At 38.0% G+C, this 19,667-nt stretch overlaps 1 protein-coding gene across 5 annotated transcripts in view; it reads right to left on the bottom strand.

The window, feature by feature from the left end:
• Positions 1 to 19,667, bottom strand: part of DIAPH2 (diaphanous related formin 2) — a 1,008,663-nt gene that overhangs the window by 259,766 nt on the left and 729,230 nt on the right. For all 5 annotated transcript variants that reach the window (XM_023249470.2, XM_019824053.3, XM_023249471.2 and 2 more), the window contains one exon: positions 8,181 to 8,345. In XM_023249470.2, coding sequence (XP_023105238.1) covers positions 8,181 to 8,345 — 165 coding nt within the window. The remainder of the gene's footprint in view (positions 1 to 8,180; positions 8,346 to 19,667) is intronic.

The raw sequence follows: 19,667 nt of genomic DNA, 5'->3' as shown, positions 1-19,667 counted from the left end.
AGCTGGTGAATGAGGTATTGTGGTCAAATATTCTGCTTAACAGAGTTACCATATATTTTATATGTATTGCCTATTTTCAAAGAGCTGCAATAGATCAAAATAAACCTAAGGGTACATAGCTAGGGTGGTCCCAGCTGAGCTCAAAGGGAATTATCTGGGTGTGTGTGATTAAAAAGAGGTAGTTGGTGGGCCCTTAGGCTCTATTTGCATGAACAGATTTATGCTGGTACTTTATCTCTGGCTTCTAGGAAAAGTTATATACATGCCTAGGTGACAGAACAAAAGGAAGGATGGAAGGGAATAGAGGGGTTTATGGATTTAGGATTCCCTTGAGGTCTCCAGGAGAAAGGGACCAGAAGAAAAACAAAAGGACCCATTTTTATGAAGTGTGCTAAGAAACATAGCTACCCTTGCACTGAGCATAACACCACTGTGGTATCACAAGGATTGGTGGCAAAACCAGAGAAACAGAAGACTGCAACCTTGGTCCAGATGGATTTTTACTGAGGGCAATCCCATACAGCTTTGCTTTGCCAGTAAAAGGCAGAGAGGAGCTGGAGCTGCAGTAGGACATGAAGGGCAGGGCTTTGTCTCTTTGTTCAGTGCTATATTCTCATCATCCTAGAATAGTTGGTACTCAAATATTTGTGGGGAAATGTCAAGTGGTAACTAGAGCTAACATGTTTTTGAGCCCATATGACATGACTCCCAAAGTACTTGTGGGAGTGGAGACTTTGCAGGCAGCTTGAGCTGCTAGGAGAGGTAAAGAAGAGATAATTTGGGATATATGGATTATTGTTACTAAGGTGACCCCATCTGAATTCACAGGTGCTGAGACCTGGAGATACTTAGCTTGCAAATAAAACTATACTATTCAAGAGGTACATCAAGGTCTTTGCAGTTTCTCAAAATTATCTTCCCAATATTAATTACCATTTTACTGGCAAAGCAAAGATACATCAAATTATGAGGCATCTAATAGAGATTTTAGAGAATGGACCTCTAGATAACAAAGTTTATATTATTAAGAGTTTCCTTTATTAAAGAATATATTTGGTTTCTTATGTAAGTCCACCATTTTTATAATACTTCACTAAAGTTTCCTTTAAATGCCAAGTGCTTCAGCAAAGGAAACAACCAACAAAACTAAAAGGCAACCAACGGAATGGGAAAAGATATTCGCAAATGACATATCGGACAAAGGGCTAGTATCCAACATCTAGAAAGAGCTCACCAAACTCCACACCCGAAAAACAAATAACCCAGTGAAGAAATGGGCAGAAAACATGAATAGACACTTCTCTAAAGAAGACATCCGGATGGCCAACAGGCACATGAAAAGATGTTCAGCGTCGCTCCTTATCAGGGAAATACAAATCAAAACCACACTCAGGTATCACCTCACGCCAGTCAGAGTGGCCAAAATGAACAAATCAGGAGACTCTAGATGCTGGAGAGGATGTGGAGAAACGGGAACCCTCTTGCACTGTTGGTGGGAATGCAAATTGGTGCAGCCGCTCTGGAAAGCAGTGTGGAGGTTCCTCAGAAAATTAAAAATAGACCTACCCTATGACCCAGCAATAGCACTGCTAGGAATTTATCCAAGGGATACAGGAGTACTGATGCATAGGGCCACTTGTACCCCAATGTTCATAGCAGCACTCTCAACAATAGCCAAATTATGGAAAGAGCCTAAATGTCCATCAACTAATGAATGGATAAAGATATTGTGGTTTATATACACAATGGAGTACTACAGGGCAATGAGAAAGAATGAAATATGGCCCTTTGTAGCAACGTGGATGGAACTGGAGAGTGTGATGCTAAGTGAAATAAGCCACACAGAGAAAGACAGATACCATATAGTTTCACTCTTATGTGGATCCTGAGAAACTTAACAGGAACCCATGGGGGAGGGGAAGGAAAAAAAAAAAAAAAAGAGAGGTTAGAGTGGGAGAGAGCCAAAGCATAAGAGACTGTTAAAAACTGAGAACAAACTGAGGGTTGATGGGGGGTGGGAGGGAGGAGAGGGTGGGTGATGGGTAATGAGGAGGGCACCTTTTGGGATGAGCACTGGGTGTTGTATGGAAACTAATTTGTCAATAAATTTCATATAAAAAAAAAATAAATGCCAAGTGCTTTGCACATTGAAGGTTTAAAAATGTGTCAAAATAACTTAGTCTTCTTGGATCAGAAATTACACAATCTTTTCATGCAAAAATTCATCCTTATTCCTTTAAGGGCAAATTGCCTTTAGTGAATGAATAAAAATGTTTTGTATATATCAATTTAGTTTTTGAGTCCTAACTAAATGCAGGTGTTCACTTTGGCTTTTCAATTATACTTTAGATTTAGAAATGATTGAGGCCTTATAAAGAGGAAGGTGGCTTGAGAGAAATGAGAACATCTCAAAATTAAGTGTCTCCCATAAGTCGACATGGGTAAATAAGGAGCTCTCATACAAGTTTAGATTTTAAAAGGACAATTACTTAAGATAGAGGGAAGACCATCCCTAAATGAGAATTAAGATAAGACTAACCTCAGCTTCCTAACTCCCATGCCATACTAGCTATGGGAGCAATTAAGGAATAATGGCAATCACACCTTTGCCTCTGAACCTACATTTAGTTTTTTTTTAAAAAAATTTTTTTTCAACGTTTATTTATTTTTCGGACAGAGAGAGACAGAGCATGAATGGGGGAGGGGCAGAGAGAGAGGGAGACACAGAATCGGAAACAGGCTCCAGGCTCTGAGCCATCAGCCCAGAGCCCGACGCGGGGCTCGAACTCACGGACCGCGAGATCGACGCGGGGCTCGAACTCACGGACCGACTGCACCACCCAGGCGCCCCCTACATTTAGTTTTAAAACTGTGCTCCCAAAGTTTTTCTCTGTTCTAAGAGGCTCATGTCCTCTTAAACACTTACTGTTGTCTTATTCTGCTGCTTCCACTTTCATATTTTACTTTTACCAGTCTGGGAAGAGAATTCACATTAAGCAATTATGGTTCAATCAGCCAACCATAGATGGCCTGGCCTTTAAGTAACCACAGTTCTTTTGATTTTATAAGCCACTTTATTTTTTTAATGTTTATTTATTTTGAGAGAGAGAGAGAGAGAGAGAGAGAAAGAAAGTGAGTGGGGGAGGGGCAGAGAGAGGGAGAGAGAATCCCAAGCAGGCTCCACGCAGTGAGTGCAGAGCCTGAAGTGGGGCTTCATCTCACGAACTGTGAGATCATGACCTGAGCTGAAAAACCAGGAGTCAGACAGTTAGCCAACTGAGCCACCCAGGCACCCCTGATTTTCTAAGCCACATTACTTTTAAAAATTTAGATTTCATCCTAAGGCCACAAAGAATTCATTGAAGAATTTTAAGTCAGGAAAGTAACACTGCCTTGTTTTGTTTTCAGTTTTATTATGACTTTAATTTGGCAAATGGATTAGAAGTTAGAAATAGTAAGAGAAGTAGACACGGACACTAGTCAGAACATCATTACAATAGTTAAGCTGAGAGATGGTGGAGGCCCAGAACTAAATAGCATCAGTGGGCTTGGAAAGAAAAGAATGGATTAAAAGATATTTAGGAAATAGAAGAAAGACTGACTAATGACATAAATATAGCTATCCTTTAGCCTCCTAACAGCCATTTTAGTACTTATCTAAGAGCTGTTCTACAGGCCAATATCCCTGATGAATATGGATGCAAAAATTCTCAATAAGTTACTAGCAAATCGAATTCAACGGCATATAAAAAGAATTATTCACCATGACCAAGTGGGATTCATTCCTGGGCTGAATCAACATTCGCAAATGTTCCTGGGCTGGTTCAACATTCACAAATCAATCAACGTGATACATCACATTAACAAAAAAAAAAAAAGAGAAGAACCATATGATCCTGTCAATCGATGCAGAAAAGGCCTTTGACAAAATCCAGCACCATTTCTTAATAAAAACCCTTGAGAAAGTCGGGATAGAAGGAACATACTTAAAGATCATAAAAGCCATTTATGAAAAGCCCACAGCTAACATCATCCTCAACGGGGAAAAACTGAGAGCTTTTTCGCTGAGATCAGGAACACGACAGGGATGCCCACTCTCACCGCTGTTGTTTAACATAGTGCTGGAAGTTCTAGCATCAGCAATCAGACAACAAAAGGAAATCAAAGGCATCAAAATTGGCAAAGATGAAGTCAAGTGTTCAAAAATTGTTAAAGGCAAGGCCTGATTAAACAAAAACAGCTAAAGTTTAATGTTAAACTAAAATTTAAAGTTTAATTACATGATTAATAATAGTGGTAACATTTTCTTCTTAAGTTATGTCAATGAATCTATTAATTCTATAAAGTCTTATCCCTATATGTCTAGTATATGAGATATAGAATGAGGACACACACAAAACAAAAATTCACTGAGTGCCTGGGTAACATACTGTCCTTTAAAAAACAAAACAAGGGGCGCCTGGGTGGCGCAGTTGGTTAAGTGTCTGACTTCAGCCAGGTCACGATCTCGCAGTCTGTGAGTTCGAGCCCCGCGTCAGGCTCTGGGCTGATGACTCAGAGCCTGGAGCCTGTTTCCGATTCTGTGTCTCCCTCTCTCTCTGCCCCTCCCCCGTCCATGCTCTGTCTCTCTCTGTCCCAAAAATAAATAAACGTTGAAAAAAAATTTAAAAAAAAATAAAAAACAAAACAAAAACACACAGAATCAACAGGAAATTGACGGATTTAAAAGACAATAGAAATGTTTTCTATAATTTATTTGGAGCTATGAAAGTTACTGAAGTATAATACTTGCCTCAAACACTTTTCCAACAGCTGAAATTAATTTTTATGCTTAAGCAAGATACTGCATGGCAGTGAAACATATAAGGTTCACTCATCTTCAATATTCTATCTAAAATATCTCAAAAGAAAAAAGACTGTGTAGCCAAATATTTGAACTAACTGAAGCATAAAGGAGAATAAGCAAAAAAAAAAAAAAAGATGTTTAGATATTCTGTAAATGTGGAATTTTATTTTCTTCCACAATATATTCAACTTAAATTTAGGGATTATTAATTAATCTTGCATATATTTTAAACAGTTTTTTGAATTCTGATGATCTCAGGAAGCTAAGTAGAGAGACTTATTCTGAAATTAGAAATGTTTCCAATTACACATATCTTCATGCTCTTATATAGGACATTCACCTTGAATATCTTTAACATCCTCAGTTGAGTAATATATAATATGGCTGATATCAATAATTAATATAGCAGCATCTCCTATAGATTACCAAATTTCGCTTTCATTAATTTGAATGTGATTATTTTTAAAAAAGGTCTTAATCCATTATGTTAAACCCTTTTATTTCCATTTTCCCCATCCTTTAGAGAATATTTGAGGAAGATTTTTTGGTATGTGCATTTTGTATATGCTATACATGCCAAATAGGTTTCCCAAGATGAAACTCTGAGCTCATTTGGAAGTAATTTTTCATAGCACATGAATCAGAACTCTTATTTTCTTCTCAGCAATAATGGTATTTTATTGCTTCCATCTATAGTCCAAAATGCTTTTAGCAGTAAGAACCCTGAAGCCAAACACACGAAACACTAAGAAAATGGGAACTTCTGGAGACTACAATTTTTGTCTCTCTTTCACGGTTCTTCCCACCCCTGGGAGAGCAAAATCACTTTAAGCTCCCTATGAAACAGGAACATGGTGAGCACAAATGATTGACTGAAGTTGGTGTTGTTGATTTAGGAGTGTTCAGCTTATAGGTCAGGTGTAAAACCCTTAAACCTGCTTGTCAAAGTCTGCGTGTCAAACACCCATGGGTTTTTCCAGATTCTGCCCAAATGTTACTTTCTCTGTGAAGGTTTCTCGAGTAAGCTCAGGCAAGGTTAGGCAGTTCCTCCTTCGCATTATTATAATATTCCTATGGCAGCACTTATCAAATTACATTGCATTTACTTGCCTGTCTCCTTTCATTCATGGACAGAGACGATTTTCTTCCTTTTATCTCTGGACTAAAGTGTTACCAAAATCAAGTTGATTTTCAATAAATAATAATCAAATGGATGGATAGAGAATGGCTAATAATATTCTTCATTTGCATAGCATAGGTTATGAAGTGTTTTCACATAGTGTTGAGAAACACACGGCAGGAATTATCATCTGTATTTTATAAATGAGGAAACTGATGCCCAGAGAGGTTACATAACCAACCCAAGTTCAAAACAACTCATGGCAGCAAGTCAATCATGATTTGTAAGGTAAAAGTGATAGTAACGGTGTTTTGAAAGGCAGACAGCAATGGCTGACCAGGGCACATTGTAGGAGCTGGTTATCTGTTTTAAAAGCTCTGAAAATCAATGTTAGCAGTATCTCAAGAAATTAACATAAATACACACAAAACTGGACTTCAGAATGTTAACTTATTCACGATGAGAACAAATTATTATTATATTATTGTGACAAATTATTTCCCCGTACTCAAGCTACATACAGAATAAAACCAGTAGACAAATATATCCTATTTATGTATGTAATTCATATGACTCTCTGAAATTCTATGGTTCACAGATTTCTAAAGAGGGATAGATTCTTAGAGATCAGGAGTATAATCATTTATAAGTATAATTCTTGGCAAAATTTCTAAGCATCTGGCTAACATGATTAAACATAGGTTGCCACACAGGAATTGTCCTTAAACAAATACTGTAAAATGGGAGAAGTACATCAAATTCTATTCTGTCACTATAGGGGAAGTGAGAGGCACTAATATGACAGACAGTGTTTTCAGATCCAATCCATGTTAAAACAAGGCACTTTTTAATAGAGATTAACATTATTAATTATATTTATCTCCATCTATTCATAGACAATTTATTGGATTCATCTTTTTAATGTGTCAACTGAAGTGTATTTTCTAGTCTCCATTCTTTTCAACATATTTTTTTCTTCCTGAAAATAATCCAAGTAGATATAAGATAGGCATTCATAGGTTCACATCATATTTATAACTTTATGTTTTGAAAGTAGTTGCATGAGTCATTGTCAGAACACATTTTACTACTTCCTGGCCAGCTATAAAGTTAAATATGTGTGTTTATTAAGGAGTAAAGAACAAAGACCAAAATAAGCAATTGTTCTCAGCAAAAAAAAAAAAAAAACCCAAAACCAAAACAAAACATCATATTTATGAAAGTTTTTGATTTAGCTTCTACCCAAAAATAGCATGTGCTCTGGGTTACATGTTGTAACTTAGTAGATTAAAGCAAATATTTTCCACAGAAATATCTGTATCTCCCAGATTGTGCAAGTCACACCAAAATCCAATATTTTTCATGGGCCAATACAGTCAATTAAGAGACAGAGCCTTATTTAGCAAATAATTGCTTTGGGGATAGAAACATACCTCAAACTGCAATGAATTAGTTTGCTAATTGATCTTCCTGTTGGGGATAACTGCTAGAATTCCTTCTTTAAAGTTTATCAAACTTTACTTGTTTGATATGATGTATATATCAATTACTATGCATATCTTTCTATTACTATCATAATTGGACTCTGTGCTCTTCTATTCCTTCACTGGATACAGACAAGTACTTCCACAACATTTACACAGTAAAGCTTTTGATTCCCTCTAGCATCATAACTGGCACCCTGATATCCCATCTCTAATTAATGCTAATATTTACTGTTATCCCCAAGAGTTACAGTTTGAAACAGCTGATATTTTGAAAGAAAATTTAAGTATTCAAGGTCATTTACAAAGTCTAATTTAGAATCGATTTCTCATAAAAACTGACAAAAACTTATTCACAAATCATAGCATTTTAATGTATTAAGTGAAAGATGATTTTAGATATGAACTTTTAATCTAGGTCAAATTATAATACTATGCTATATAAAAATCAACATCAAGTACCAATTCATTCATTTTCTTATAAAATTTCAGTACAAAAATTCCCATATATACCTAAAGTCGAAGATAATTCATTTAAGTCCCCATTATATATTAAGCCTGCCAACAATTTTTATCCATGTCACAGGTATAAAATATCTGTGAGTTTCTGTTAAAGGACTAAAACATGAAATCAGTATGATCAATAGGTACATAAAATGCTAATAGGAGAAATTATTTAAAACACAAAAACAACAGGGCTTACAATGCTAAGATGTACTATATTACTCACCAGAAATAAAGTTCGGAAGTTGCTGATATCACCAAAGAATTCTTCTATGCTCACTGTTTTAGAGTCAAAAATAAAGTATTCTCCAAGATTCTCATAGAGCTTTAGCATGTTGTTGTGCATGGTGAACAGTTTTTCATACTGGTCTCTGGCACTCTTTGTAAAGCTGTAGCTTTCTGTTAAGGAACATGATACAATAGTATCTTATTTTTTTTTAATTAATGTTTATTTATTTTTGAGAGAGAGAGAAGAGAAAAGAAGAGAAGAGGAGAAGAGGGGAAGGACAGAGAGGGAGACACAGAATCCAAAGCAGGCTCCAAGCTTCGAGTTGTCAGCACAGAGCCCGACGTGGAGCTCAAACTCACAAACTGTGACACCAAGACCTGAGCCAATGTTGGAGGCTTAACCGACTGTGCCACCCAGGTGCCCCAATCCAATAGTATCATAAAAGCAATCACTAGATATTCAGATTGAATTATACCATAATTTTTACTTATGTACTAATTCACTAGGATTACAGTAACAAATACCACAGACTGAGTAGCTTAAACAATAGCAATGTATTTTCTCACAATTCTAGAAGCTAGAATTCTGATATCTAGGTGTTGGCAAATTTGGTTTCTTCTGTGGCCTCTCTCCTTGGCTTGTAGATGGCCACCTTCTTGCTCTATCCTCACATGGTGGTCCTTCTGCCTGTGTTTTTGTCCTCATCTCCTCTTCTTATGAGTTACATTGGAGTAGGTCACACTCTAAGGACTTCATTTTAACTTAATTGCCTCTTTAAAAACCTATCTCCAAATGCAGTCAGCCACATTCTGAGATTCTGGGGGTTAGGGCTTCAACATATGAATTTTTGTAGGAACACAATCCAGTCCATAAAAACTTGCTAGAGTCATTATTTTGGTTAGTGAGTTTCAAAAATTTGTAATGTAGGCTGAACTATTTAATATACATTAATACATTAGCAAAACATGTTTGCTAAATGAAAACACAAGTATAGATATCAGAAGACTGCCTCAATTATCTTTTTATGGACAAGGTAGGACAGAAACAAACAGCAACAGAAAACTTAAAAAAATTCCCTTTTTAAATACACATATTCTATATATAGAGAGGTCACAGTGAATTATATATAGGTTACGTATGTGTGTGTCTGTGTGAATCCCACATGAAGAGGGGACACAGAGGGAGAGAGAAGGAAGAAAGGCAAGGGGGAGGTATGCAGAGAAAGGGAGAAGAGGGAGAGGGGAAAAAGGGAGAGAGATTCTGCTATAGCTCTAGAACCTTGATCACCCACAGGGCTTCCTAAAACCCAGATTGCTATTTCCTGAGGATAAGCCCAGGAGACTGAGAATTTCTAATGCGTTCCCAGGTGATCCTGAAGCTGCCAGTCCAGGATACAGTTTGAGTAATAAGCTCTAGAAAAGCTATTTATCCAGAAATTATTTATATTATTGTTGTAAAATTTTTATCAAAAAACTGATAACAATCAGTACCAAAATATAAATGATTCAAATATATAAATATATCTGACTAAATGTATTATTATATATAAATTTATACTTAAAGAAGGAAATTATAATACTTTCTTACTGATTATAGAGGGTATAGATATGAAAAATTATCTCTTTAGGTGACTTAGAAAACAAAAACAAACAAACTCAAATTTCCAACAACTCAGATGCAAGCATTGTGAACATTCTGGAGCGTTTTCTTCTAGTCATTCTTCTATGGGTAATAACTTTTGAATGTAAATTGGTAAGAATGCTTCAGAGAAAGATAAGGGGGCTAACAGTGAAGAATAAAGGAAACCAAATTCACCTTTAAAAATTATAGTTACATTTAAGAAAGCAATAATGATCACAGAAGTAAAATATCTTTAAGTGTAAAGGTAAAATACTTAGAATTGTAAAAGAAGGATAATAGTTTGGGGCATGCTATTATAAGTTCCACTATAGTGTATTAATATTTTATGCTAGTATTATTTTATTAGGCCCTGATAAATGTGTGTTTCAAAATACCTGATTTTATAAGATTTTCTGAATTCTTCAGTATGTTGTATTGTAACTTGGGGCCAAATTTATTTTCCATGGAAACACAACTCTAGTTCTACAATGGAAGTCAGTGGAGAAAATCAGACCATTTCTGGAAAATTACTTTACAGCTGACACATATTGGATACAATGTGATTTTAAAAGAGAGACACAAAACTACCTATGTTCTTTCTAATGCTACTTAAATATTAGCATTCACATTAGCAACACAGCAACCTCTTCCCTGCTAACAAGTAATATTAAATCTTTCAACCCTCAAGTCCATTTTGAGCTCAACAGACCAGAAAGAATTAATGCATTTCTAACTTACTCTATTTTTACCAACAAAAGGATCACAAATAATGTTACATACACATTCTTATTTACATCACCATAAATCATTTGACTTTTATTCTTTGACTTTAAGAAAGTGTTAAATATTCTGTTTAAGAGTTGCAGAAATAATACTCTTCATTTCCTAGCACAGAATGAAAGTGAGATTTTTGTTTTGTAGTCTGCCCTACCTAAACAAAACAGATTCATCCCAGAGACTTGCTAGGCATTAAAACTTATCAAAGGTCACTTACTTGTACTCTGTTTGTAGTGCAAAGTACTAAACTATATACTTCACAAGGCTTAACATCTGTACCACACAAAGAAATTCCAAAGATAAAAAAAAAAGGCAAAAAGCTGAATGTTTCCCATTTATCGTAACAGTTTTTCCCCAGGTAAAATATGTCCATGTAGTGATACACAACTTCATAAATTTGTTCCCCCAGGGAAAAAAACAAAATTTACTTCAGAAATTCTGTCTGTGTACCAAAATGAGAAAATTTGAAAAGTTCTGGAAATGGCTTATCTTAGAAATAACAAATGGAAAGCAGCCCAGTCTCCAAGTCCTTTACTTACTATCTTCTTCAAAGTGGTTACTTTCTAAAAGGGCTAGATGGCATGAGTCAGCACTGGAAATCTTTCAAAATTGCAAGGAAGTCACTGATGGTGGGAAACAAAGGCAAAAGAAAAAAAAAAGAAATTTCCTTACAACTTATAGCCCATTGACAAGTCCTTAAGACAGGCAGAGTGACCTACCTCTAGGAACTCAACTGCCTTGGTGTTAATACTTTGCTAAGGGCAAAAGGCAATCTTTGCTTAACATTATTCTGAACTCCAGGATCCTGTAAGCCTCCTTTAACATATAAAAATTCCTTTGGAAACTTCCTTTATTTCTATCCACCAAGATGTATGTTAGCAATCATCCTCCAAGCATATGACCCCCTGATATATATCTGAAGGATCTCATGACAAAGGTTTTATTAGACAGTAATAAATGACCTTTTCCTAACAATAGCTAGCCCCTCAAGGTCCTGGAAACCTTACTTCCAAAATTCCTTAGAGATGTATGCCATCTCTTACCCCTCTCCCAACTTGAAAGTATATAATTAATTGCTCCTCACAATCCCAGTGCAGCTCTTTCTGCCCATGGGTTCTGCCCCCATGCTTTAATAACACCACCTTTTTGCACCAAAGACATCTCAAGAATTATTTCTTGACCATTTGCTGCTCAACCCAACATTTCCATATTAGTCACCAAATCCTAACTGAGACTGCAGGTAAAAAAGAGCTAGACTCCATCCTTCTTTTTCATCCCTTTATTTCATTTAGGAAATTTTTATTTTCTTTTTTGAGCAGCCATTGAATTTGAGATAACTGGTTAGTACTGTGCTGAGCATGTGATGGATGCAGTGATCATTAAAGCCTAACCCAGGCCCTTAAGAAGTTTATAATCTAGGGGTGCCTGTGACTTACGCTCAGGTCATGATCTCACAGTTCCTAAGTTTGAGTCCCACATCAGGCTCTGTGCTGACAGCATGGAGCCTGGAACCTACTTCATTCTGTGTGTGTCTCTCTCTGCCCCTCCCCCAATCACTGTCTCTCTCTCTCTCTCTCTCTCTTTCTCTCTCAAAAATAAATGAACACTAAAAAGAAATTTAAAAAAAGTTTATAATCTAATATTACAAATAATTCTACTATCATTAATGTACATTTGTATGGAATTTTTACATTTATGATATACTCTTCCTGCCATATGTCCCATATTCTTCATAACAATCTTACCAAAAAGTCAGAGAAATATCATTGTCTAAGTTTTAGAGTTACAGAAACTAGATAAAAGGCTTTCATCCATCTAGGGTTAGCACGTAGTGAAGGGGAGCAGAATATGCCACCTCAAAATATGCCTCATGGGCATAAATTTATTTTTAAATATTTTTCATTTCAAATTTGTATTTATTTATTTTTTATTTTTTATATGAAATTTATTGACAAATTGGTTTCCATACAACACCCAGTGCTCATCCCAAAAGGTGCCCTCCTCAATACCCATCAGCCACCCTCTCCTCCCTCCCACCCCCCATCAACCCTCAGTTTGTTCTCAGTTTTTAACAGTCTCTTATGCTTTGGCTCTCTCCCACTCTAACCTCTTTTTTTTTTTTTCCTTCCCCTCCCCCATGGGTTCCTGTTAAGTTTCTCAGGATCCACATAAGAGTGAAACCATATGGTATCTGTCTTTCTCTGTATGGCTTATTTCACTTAGCATCACACTCTCCAGTTCCATCCACGTTGCTACAAAGGGCCATATTTCGTTCTTTCTCATTGCCCTGTAGTACTCCATTGTGTATATAAACCACAATATCTTTATCCATTCATCAGTTGATAGACATTTAGGCTCTTTCCATAATTTGGCTATTGTTGAGAGTGCTGCTATAAACATTGGGGTACAAGTGCCCCTATGCATCAGTACTCTTGTATCCCTTGGATAAATTCCTAGCAATGCTATTGCTGGGTCATAGGGTAGGTCTATTTTTACTTTTCTGAGGAACGTCCACACTGCTTTCCAGAGCGGCTGCACCAATTTGCATTCCCACCAACAGTGCAAGAGGGTTCCCGTTTCTCCACATCCTCTCCAGCATCTAGAGTCTCCTGATTTGTTCATTTTGGCCACTCTGACTGGCGTGAGGTGATACCTGAGTGTGGTTTTGATTTGTATTTCCCTGATAAGGAGCGACGCTGAACATCTTTTCATGTGCCTGTTGGCCATCCGGATGTCTTCTTTAGAGAAGTGTCTATTCATGTTTTCTGCCCATTTCTTCACTGGGTTTTTTGTTTTTCGGGTGTGGAGTTTGGTGAGCTCTTTATAGATTTTGGATACTAGCCCTTTGTCCGATATGTCATTTGCGAATATCTTTTCCCATTCCGTTGGTTGCCTTTTAGTTTTGTTGGTTGTTTCCTTTGCTGTGCAGAAGCTTTTTATCTTCATAAGGTCCCAGTAATTCACTTTTGCTTTTAATTCCCTTGCCTTTGGGGATGTGTCGAGTAAGAGATTGCTACGGCTGAGGTCAGAGAGGTCTTTTCCTGCTTTCTCCTCTAAGGTTTTGATGGTTTCCTGTCTCACATTTAGGTCCTTTATCCATTTTGAGTTTATTTTTGTGAATGGTGTGAGAAAGTGGTCTAGTTTCAACCTTCTGCATGTTGCTGTCCAGTTCTCCCAGCACCATTTGTTAAAGAGGCTGTCTTTTTTCCATTGGATGTTCTTTCGTGCTTTGTCAAAGATGAGTTGGCCATATGTTTGTGGGTCTAGTTCTGGGGTTTCTATTCTATTCCATTGGTCTATGTGTCTGTTTTTGTGCCAATACCATGCTGTCTTGATGATGACAGCTTTTTAGTAGAGGCTAAAGTCTGGGATTGTGATGCCTCCTGCTTTGGTCTTCTTCTTCAAAATTCCTTTGGCTATTCGGGGCCTTTTGTGGTTCCATATGAATTTTAGGATTGCTTGTTCTAGTTTCGAGAAGAATGCTGGTGCAATTTTGATTGGGATTGCATTGAATGTGTAGATAGCTTTGGGTAGTATTGACATTTTGACAATATTTATTTTTCCAATCCATGAGCAGGGAATGTCTTTCCATTTCTTTAAATCTTCTTCAATTTCCTTCATAAGCTTTCTATAGTTTTCAGCATACAGATCCTTTACATCTTTGGTTAGATTTATTCCTAGGTATTTTATGCTTCTTGATGCAATTGTGAATGGGATCAGTGTCTTTATTTGTCTTTCTGTTGCTTCATTGTTAGTGTATAAGAATGCAACTGATTTCTGTACATTGATTTTGTATCCTGAAACTTTGCTGAATTCCTGTGTCAGTTCTAGCAGACTTTTGGTGGAGTCTATCGGATTTTCCATGTATAATATCATGTCATCTGCAAAAAGCGAAAGCTTGACTTCATGTTTGCCAATTTTGATGCCTTTGATTTCCTTTTGTTGTCTGATTGCTGATGCTAGAACTCCCAGCACTATGTTAAACAGCAGCGGTGAGAGTGGGCATCCTTGTCGTGTTCCTGATCTCAGGGAAAAAGCTCTCAGTTTTTCCCCGTTGAGGATGATGTTAGCTGTGGGCTTTTCATAAATGGCTTTTATGATCTTTAAGTATGTTCCTTCTATCCCGACTTTCTCAAGGGTTTTTATTAAGAAACGGTACTGGATTTTGTCAAAGGCCTTTTCTGCATCGATTGACAGGATCATATGGTTCTTCTCTTTTTTTTTTTTTTGTTAATGTGATGTATCACGTTGATTGATTTGCGAATGTTGAACCAGCCCTGCATCCCAGGAATGAATCCCACTTGATCATGGTGAATAATTCTTTTTATATGCCGTTGAATTAGATTTGCTAGTATCTTATTGAGAATTTTTGCATCCATATTCATCAGGGATATTGGCCTGTAGTTCTCTTTTTTTACTGGGTCTCTGTCTGGTTTAGGAATCAAAGGAATACTGGCTTCACAGAATGAGTCTGGAAGTTTTCCTTCCCTTTCTATTTCTTGGAATAGCTTGAGAAGGATAGGTATTATCTCTGCTTTAAACGTCTGGTAGAACTCCCCTGGGAAGCCATCTGGTCCTGGACTCTTATTTTTTGGGAGATTTTTGAGAACCGATTCAATTTCTTCGCTGGTTATGGGTCTGTTCAAGCTTTCTATTTCCTCCTGATTGAGTTTTGGAAGAGTGTGGGTGTTCAGGAATTTGTCCATTTCTTCCAGGTTGTCCAATTTGTTGGCATATAATTTTTCATAGTATTCCCTAATAGTTGTTTGTATCTCTGAGGGATTGGTTGTAATAATTCCATTTTCATTCATGATTTTATCTATTTGGGTCATCTCCCTTTTCTTTTTGAGGAGCCTGGCTAGAGATTTGTCAATTTTGTTTATTTTTTCAAAAAACCAACTCTTGGTTTCGTTGATCTGCTCTACAGTTTTTTTAGATTCTATATTGTTTATTTCTGCTCTGAGCTTTATTATTTCTCTTCTTCTGCTGGGTTTAGGCTGCCTTTGCTGTTGTGCTTTTAGTTTCTTTAGGTGTGCTGTTAGATTTTGTATTGGGGATTTTTCTTGTTTCTTGAGATAGGCCTGGATTGCAATGTATTTTCCTCTCAGGACTGCCTTCCTGCGTCCCAACGCGTTTGGATTGTTGTGTTTTCATTTTCGTTTGTTTCCATATATTTTTTAATTTCTTCTCTAATTGCCTGGTTGACCCACTCATTCGTTAGTAAGGTGTTCTTTAACCTCCATGCCTTTGGAGGTTTTCCAGACTTTTTCCTGTGGTTGATTTCAAGCTTCATAGCATTGTGGTCTGAAAGTATGCATGGTATAATTTCAATTCTTGAAAACTTATGAAGGGCTGTTTTGTGACCCAGTATATGATCTATCTTGGAGAATGTTCCATGTGCACTCGAGAAGAAAGTATATTCTGTTGCTTTGGGGTGTAGAGTTCTAAATATATCTGTCAAGTCCATCTGATCCAATGTGTCATTTGGGCCCTTGTTTCTTTATTGACCGTGTGTCTAGATGATCTATCCATTTCTGTAAGTGGGGTGTTAAAGTCCCCTGCAATTACCACATTCTTATCAATAAGGTTGCTTATGTTTATGAGTAATTGTTTTATATATTTGGGGGCTCCGGTATTCGGCGCATAGACATTTATAATTGTTAGCTCTTCCTGATGGATAGACCCTGTAACTATTATGTAATGTCCGTCTTCATCTCTTGTTACAGCCTTTAATTTAAAGTCTAGTTTGTCTGATATAAGTGTGGCAACTCCAGCTTTCTTTTGGCTTCCAGTAGCATGATAAATAGTTCTCCATCCCCTCACTCTCAATCTAAAATTTTCCTCAGGTGTAAATGAGTCTGTTGCAGGCAACAAATAGATGGGTCTTGTTTTTTTATCCATTCTGATACCCTATGTCTTTTGGTTGGCGCATTTAGTCCATTTACATTCAGTGTTATTATAGAAAGATACGGGTTTAGAGTCATTGTGATGTCTGTATGTTTTATGCTTGTAGTGATGTTTCTGGGACTTTGTCTCACACGGTGCCCCTTAGGATCTCTTGTAGGGCTGGCTTAGTGGTGACAAATTCCTTCAGTTTTTGTTTGTTTGGGAAGACCTTTATCTCTCCTTCTATTCCAAATGACAGATTTGCTGGATAAAGGATTCTTGGCTGCATATTTTTTCTGTCTAGCACACTGAAAATCTCGTGCCAATTCTTTCTGGCCTGCCAAGTTTCAAAAGGGAGATCAGTCACGAGTCTTATAGGTCTCCCTTTATATGTGAGGGCACGTTTACCCCTTGCTGCTTTCAGAATTTTCTCTTTATCCTTGTATTTTGCCAGTTTCACTATGATATGTCGTGCAGAAGATCGATTCAAGTTACGTCTGAAGGGAGTTCTCTGTGCCTCTTGGATTTCAATGCCTTTTTCCTTCCCCAGTTCAGGGAAGTTCTCAGCTATTATTTCTTCAAGTACCCCTTCAGCACCTTTCCCTCTCTCTTCCTCCTCTGGGATACCAATTATGCGTATATTATTTCTTTTTAGTGTATCACTTAGTTCTCTAATTTTCCCCTCATACTCCTGGATTTTTTTATCTCTCTTTTTCTCAGCTTCCTCTTTTTCCATAACTTTATCTTCTAGTTCACTTATTCTCTCCTCTGCCTCTTCAAGCCGAGCTGTGGTGGTTTCCATTTTGTTATGTGTTTCGTTTAAAGCGTTTTTCAGCTGCTCGTGACTGTTCCTTAGTCCCTTGATGTCTGTAGCAAGAGATTCTCTGCTGTTCTCTATACTGTTTTCAAGCCCAGGGATTAATTTTATGACTATTATTCTAAATTCACTTTCTGTTATATTATTTAAATCCTTTTTGATCAGCTCATTAGCTGTTGTTATTTCCTGGAGATTCTTCTGAGGGGAATTCTTCCGCTTGGTCATTTTGGATAGTCCCTGGTGTGGTGAGGACCTGCAGGGCACTTCCCCTGTGCTGTGGTGTATAACTGGCGTTGGTGGGCAGGGCCGCAGTCAGACCTGATGTCTGCCCCCAGCCCACCGCTGGGGCCACAGTCAGACTGGTGTGTGCCTTCTCTTCCCCTCTCCTAGGGGTGGGATTCACTGTGGGGTGGTGTGGCCCGTCTGGGCTACTTGCACACTGCCAAGCTTGTGATGCTGGGGATCTGGCATATTAGCTGGGGTGGGTAGGCAAGGTGCACAGGGGCAGGAGGGGCAGGCTTAGATCGCTTCTCCTTTGGTGATCCACTTCAGGAGGGGCCCTGTGGCAGCAGGAGGGAGTCAGATCCGCTGCAGGAGGTTTGGCTTGGCAGAAGCGCAGAGTTGGGTGTTTGTGTGGAGCGAGCAAGTTCCCTGGCAGGAACTGGTTCTCTTTGGGATTTTGGCTGGGGGATGGGCGGGGGAGATGGCGCTGGTGAGCGCCTTTGTTCCCCACCAAACTGAGCTCTGTTGTCCAGGGGCTCAGCAGCTCTCCCTCCCTTTGTCCTCCAGCCGTCCCGCTTTCCGAGCAGAGCTGTTAACTTATGACCTCCCAGATGCTAAGTCGTGCTTGTTGTGGGAACCCAGTCCATCAGGCCCCTCTGCTTTTGCCAGCCAGACTCGGGGGCTCTGCTTGGCCGGCGAGCCGCCCCTCCGCCCGGCTCCCTCCCGCCAGTCCGTGGAGCGCGCACCGCCTCACCGCCCTTCCTACCCTCTTCTGTGGGCCTCTCGTCTGCGTTTGGCTCTGGCGACTCCGTTCTGCTAATCCTCTGGCTGTTTTCTGGGTTATTTAGGCAGGTGTAGGTGGAATCTAAGTGATCAGCAGGACGTGCGGTGAGCCCAGCGTCCTCCTAAGTCGCCATCTTGCAAACCTCTCCTCAAGTTTGTATTTAAATTCCAGTTAGTTAACATATAGTATAATATTAGTTTCAGGATTAGAATTTAGTTATTCATCACTTACATACAATACCCAGTGGTTATCAGAACAAATGCCCTCCTTAATGCCCATCATCCATTTAGCCAATCCCCCCTACATCCCCTCCAGCAACCTTCAGTTTGTTCTCTATAGTTAAGAGTCTGTTTTATGATTTGACTCTCTTTTCCCCACTGTGTTCATCTGTTTCATTTCTTCAATTCCACATAGGAGTTAAATCATATGGTATTTGTCTTTTTCTGAACTGGGAGAAGATTTTTATAAGTGATCTAGTATCCAGAATCTATAAAGAACTTATCAAACTCAACACTTCAAAAAACAAATAATACAGTTAGGAAATCTCCATTTGTAAGGGTGTCTCCCTCTTTGTACCAGGAAGAGAAGTGTGACTCTAAATCACAAGAGAATCAATGGTATCAAGAGTGTCAATGGTTAAGCTGCAGATTTAAATGTGCATAACAGACCTTACCCTTATTTATGGTGCTTTTCCTGGTAACCATCCTCCCCTTCCCCATAATGAGTGTCCTCACACCTTTCTTTTCTATGTCTTTAAGCTGAAAATGGTATTTAAACTGGTGGCTTAAGTTTAGTATCCAAAATATGTAAAGAACTGTTAAACTTAACACCCCAAATCAAATGTGATTAAAAAAGGGGCCGAAGATATGAACAGACATTTCTCCAAAGACATCTAGATGGCCAACTGACATGTAAATAGGTGCTCAACATCACTCATCATCAGGGAAATGCAAGTCAAAATTACAATGAGACAACACCTCACACCTATAATAATGGCTACAATCAAAAACACACAAGAAACAACAAATGTTGGTGAGGATGTGGAGCAAAAAGAACCCTCCTGCATTGTTGGTGCGAATGCAAAGTGGTGCTGCCATTCTGGAAAACAGTATGGAGGATCCTCAAAAAGTTAAAAATAGAACTACCCTATGATCCAACAACTACACTACTGTGTATTTACCCAAACAATACAAAAACACTAATTCAAAGGGATACATGCACCCCAATGTTTATAGCAGCATTATTTGCAATAGCCAAATTATGGAAACAGCCCAAGTATCTATCAATACGTGAATAAAGAAGTGGTATGCATATATGCAATGCAATATTAAAGAAGTGGCATGTATATATGCAACGGAATATTATTCTGCCATAGAAA

Source organism: Felis catus, chromosome X (genome assembly GCF_018350175.1).
Source record: "Felis catus isolate Fca126 chromosome X, F.catus_Fca126_mat1.0, whole genome shotgun sequence".
In the NCBI taxonomy this organism is placed as follows: domain Eukaryota; kingdom Metazoa; phylum Chordata; class Mammalia; order Carnivora; family Felidae; genus Felis; species Felis catus.
The sequence above is the reverse complement of the archived record's forward strand: the minus strand, read 5'-3'. Positions and strand labels throughout refer to the sequence as shown.